The sequence below is a fragment of the Puccinia triticina genome, chromosome 14A (assembly GCF_026914185.1).
Source record: "Puccinia triticina chromosome 14A, complete sequence".
Taxonomy (NCBI): domain Eukaryota; kingdom Fungi; phylum Basidiomycota; class Pucciniomycetes; order Pucciniales; family Pucciniaceae; genus Puccinia; species Puccinia triticina.
The window spans coordinates 3,866,512-3,870,194 of NC_070571.1; the positions used below are offsets into that span (position 1 = coordinate 3,866,512).

At 49.6% G+C, this 3,683-nt stretch overlaps 1 protein-coding gene across 1 annotated transcript; it reads right to left on the bottom strand.

Annotated features, from left to right (window-relative positions):
• Positions 1 to 3,190: 3,190 nt before the first annotated feature.
• On the bottom strand, positions 3,191 to 3,403 carry PtA15_14A355 (uncharacterized protein; the record flags this gene model as incomplete). Its single annotated transcript, XM_053163062.1, has 1 exon — positions 3,191 to 3,403. The coding sequence occupies one exon, from the start codon at positions 3,401 to 3,403 to the stop codon at positions 3,191 to 3,193; it is 213 nt and encodes a 70-aa protein (XP_053027026.1).
• Between the last annotated feature and the right edge of the window lie 280 nt (positions 3,404 to 3,683).

Sequence of the window (3,683 nt, forward strand, 5' to 3'; positions counted from 1 at the left end):
TTGAGGATTCTTGAGGTCTTGATCTTGTTTGGAGAAAGAGCGCAGGTTGAAGAGGATCAACAAGTGTAATATTGGACTGATGCAAATTGGTCCTGAAGAGAGGATTTGATGTCGATAATCTTGATTGTTCTGGAGAAGCGGGAGACAAATAGACTTCTGAGATTAGGTTTTAGGCAATGAGTAACGCCAATGGTTGACGGTACTTGATGCGGCGCAGACTAAGAGTGCGGACAGAAAGCACATGTCACAAGTCAAGGCAAGTTTCAACAAGGAACTTTGACAACAAATTCTGCTAGATACAAGAATAACCTTTGGTGGGGTCGCCGGATGTGGGTCATTTGGCCGGCCAGCTGATGCATGGAAGACGTTAATGCTGAAGGAATTCAAGGTGCTCGACATCTTTTGGTGGGTGGAGTACAACTTGTTTGTCAAAAGTACACCCTTGGACCTGAAGATGGTTGACGTTGTGAAACACTCAGACCAACTAGGCATGAAAACAAACAAGGAAATATTCTCTCCGTTCTTAGAGGAACAGAAATACCTTGGGTTCATATGGAACGGCTGGCACAAGACGGTCCAACTACCGGCAGATAAGCTCAACAAGAGGATCAACCAGATTCAGGCCTTTCTTGAACGGGGGACAAAGTTTGGCTACAGGGAAGTCAAGATATTAGCAGGTTGGCTGAATCATGTGGCTTACGTGCTACCACAACTACGCTGTTACATCTGTAGCTGGTACAAATGGATGATTGAGTGGCAGGACAGACGTTTTCACAGACCTGTACCCGGAGATTTCAACAAAGACTTGAACAAATGGCTAACATCCCTGAAGGACTTCTAAGCAACCAGGCTCATTGCAAACCCAGACCCAACAGAAGTCAGTTGGGTAGGAGATGCGTCTACTAAATTTGGGATAGGGGTTCTGATTGGCCGTGAGTGAGCACAGTTCAGATTGCGGTCAACAGAACTGCTGGAAAAGGGCCTGACCTTGGACTAGAAAAAGGAACTCATGGCAAGACTAGAAACTATAGCCGTTGTAAGACTCAAAAGTGGTAATGAAACCCTTTTGCTGAATGGTGAAGGGTATGATGGAGTTGCAAGCTCTGCCCTTCTGTTATCAGTCAACAAGACCCACCAAGCTCTGCTTGGCAAGTTTTATTAAGTGATAGGTCTGGTCTGTTCCAGATGAAATCTGTTTGACTGGCAATGTGTAAGTGTTTTAATTACTTTGTTATAAGGGTTGAATTGTTATAAGGGTTGAGTTATTGTTATAAGGTTTTTAGGATTTGAGTGTGGATGAGTGTTGGGTGCCTTTTGAGTTCTGGGTGAGGAACTGGGGAGCAGACCACTGGGGGTTGAGAGAGCTCCTTTTACAGACAAAAGGGGAGCCTCAGAGGGGGCTTGTGGGTTAGGGTTTCAGCTAATCTAGACAACAGTGTGAGGGATTTTAGCTGGTGGGAGTAGATACAAATGATGTCATAACCCCTCAGGGGCGCATGAATGGTGTCAGAATATACAACAGAACATTCTAAACATGCCAGGGGTGCATACATGATTTCAAAACATACAACAGAACATTCTAAAGCATGCAAAAGGTGACAGTTGACTGCATGAGCTGTCATACAGGGATAATTAGTGTATACACAAAGTCTGAGGCTGCAGAAACAGGGTAAATGATGTCATACTATGTATATAAAGGAGTGTATTTAGCTGATATGTAATGAGTGTAGCCTGACAGGGAAATTTATGTTTGTATCCTGTGATATGTATAAGTGTGCTACTGTGAAACTTGGGTTGAGGCAGGTGAAAGCTGGGTTACTGGGGCTGGCCGTGTGATAGGTGTCCATGAGGTGTAACTTCCACACTAGAGGGGGCCCAGGGGTGCTTCCAGTGGTGACTAGGGGTGAGATTGGCCGTAGAATCCATTTCTGGGCTCCACTTGGTTGTATCTTGAGGCCTAGTTGAGTAATTATGTGGCATAAAAAAACTTTTTATTTTTCCACTTCTCCGTCTACCACACCGTACGACTAGGTCTGCTGATGCTCATCAAGCTGGGTGCTCAGGGTAGCAAGATGTTCATTGTGTGGACCAACAACTCAACCACGGAATTGAAGCGGGGCTCTTCAGGTGACAGAGGCTCAGCGGAATAGGTGCGCAAAGATGAAGGAGGAAATACTGGCAGATAGCCTAGGATTCTGAAATGAAAAGGGAACTGGGGAAAGAAACCCTACAACCAAAGAGAGGAAACTTTATATAGTGGCCTCAAGAACAAAACAAAATAACAACTGCCCTGAATACAGGGGCACAAACCACATCTACAGCTGTACAGGACAGAACCCTGCGGCTGTAGCGAGATGAAAAGAAACAAGGCGCTAGCCTATCTCCGGACCTAGTCCAAACTAAGCAAGGGAGGCGGGTTGTGCCTCCTGCCTCTCGCCTCTGGAACGGGTGGTAACCCGTCCAACATCTGTAGCCCGGCTACAGAATCAGTCATCCTCCGGAAGGAAGTCTGGAGATTGCTTTGTGGATTCAGAATGGAAAATAATTCAGAAGATACTAATCAAATACCAGATAAATTTAGTGGCCAAACAAGTAGTATCCGCAGAAAACCGCGCAGACACGCTCTCCAGAGGATGACGCGACGGTCACAGGGTGCAGGACCAACTTATCATAGAGGTCCCACGTGACCCAGAAGACCTGATAGTTCAAGTGGAGCAATGAATTGATGATTGCAGAACATAATGAAAAGCTATACAGTCTAACTGGCGTAAGAAAACGTGGACAGGCGGGTCCAACTGCTGAGGGATAGGCATAGGCGCGGAGCCAGGCTCAGGATTTCCCCCCCCCCCCCCCCCCTGAGTTATGGGTGCGGGCTCCGGCCTTTTCAAGAAGGATCCACGCTGACGCGTGAGATAAACCGCCTAAAGAGGCAGGTTTCACTGTAAGAGGAAAGCACCACTTCCCTAAACAGCTTCCCCCCCCCCCCCCCCCCCCCCCCCCCCCCCACTCCTGAGTACAGAGAGAAGGAGGAGAAGGAAAGACCCCCCCTCACCCTCAGCCCATACGGGGTAGCCTTGGGGACCTACCAGAGTAGCTCTCGGGACTACCCACACACTGACCAGAGGTAGTCTGGAAGCCCCACAGAAGGAGAACGCCGCCCCGAAGGGGGTCCGGCGGTCACCACACCTGTCTAACCAGCGAACGCCCAGCCGGGGAGTGGATCATCTTGATGTTCAGAAGTGCGACTCCTCGTCCCTCCTAACAAGGCTACGTAGATCACCTCGCCGTTGTAAATTGGCGTCGCGAAGGTGTAGTGCAACGTTGTACAATGCGATCGTGTCCCACGAGCGCGGCGCAGTCTTGGTTCGGAACGGCAAACCGCGGATCGGGTAACCGCACCCATCGGAGCTCTCAAGGTGGCACTGGGCGCCGGCCGGCGGGTACCTAGCCCCTTTGCCCCAACAGGTTTTCAGGTACCCACCAACGTGTGCCATGTGCGGGAGCTGGTGTCGTAGAAAACCATGGGCGGGTGCTGGCGTCGTAGAAAACCATGGGCGGGTCCTGCGCTACTCACGGCTCGGATCACCAACCCGAGAACGACAGATGCTCGAATTGGCCTTAGGCTTGACCCGACCCGGACCCGGCTGTCTCAAAGTCGCGGCGGGTATGTGCGAATTTCTCCG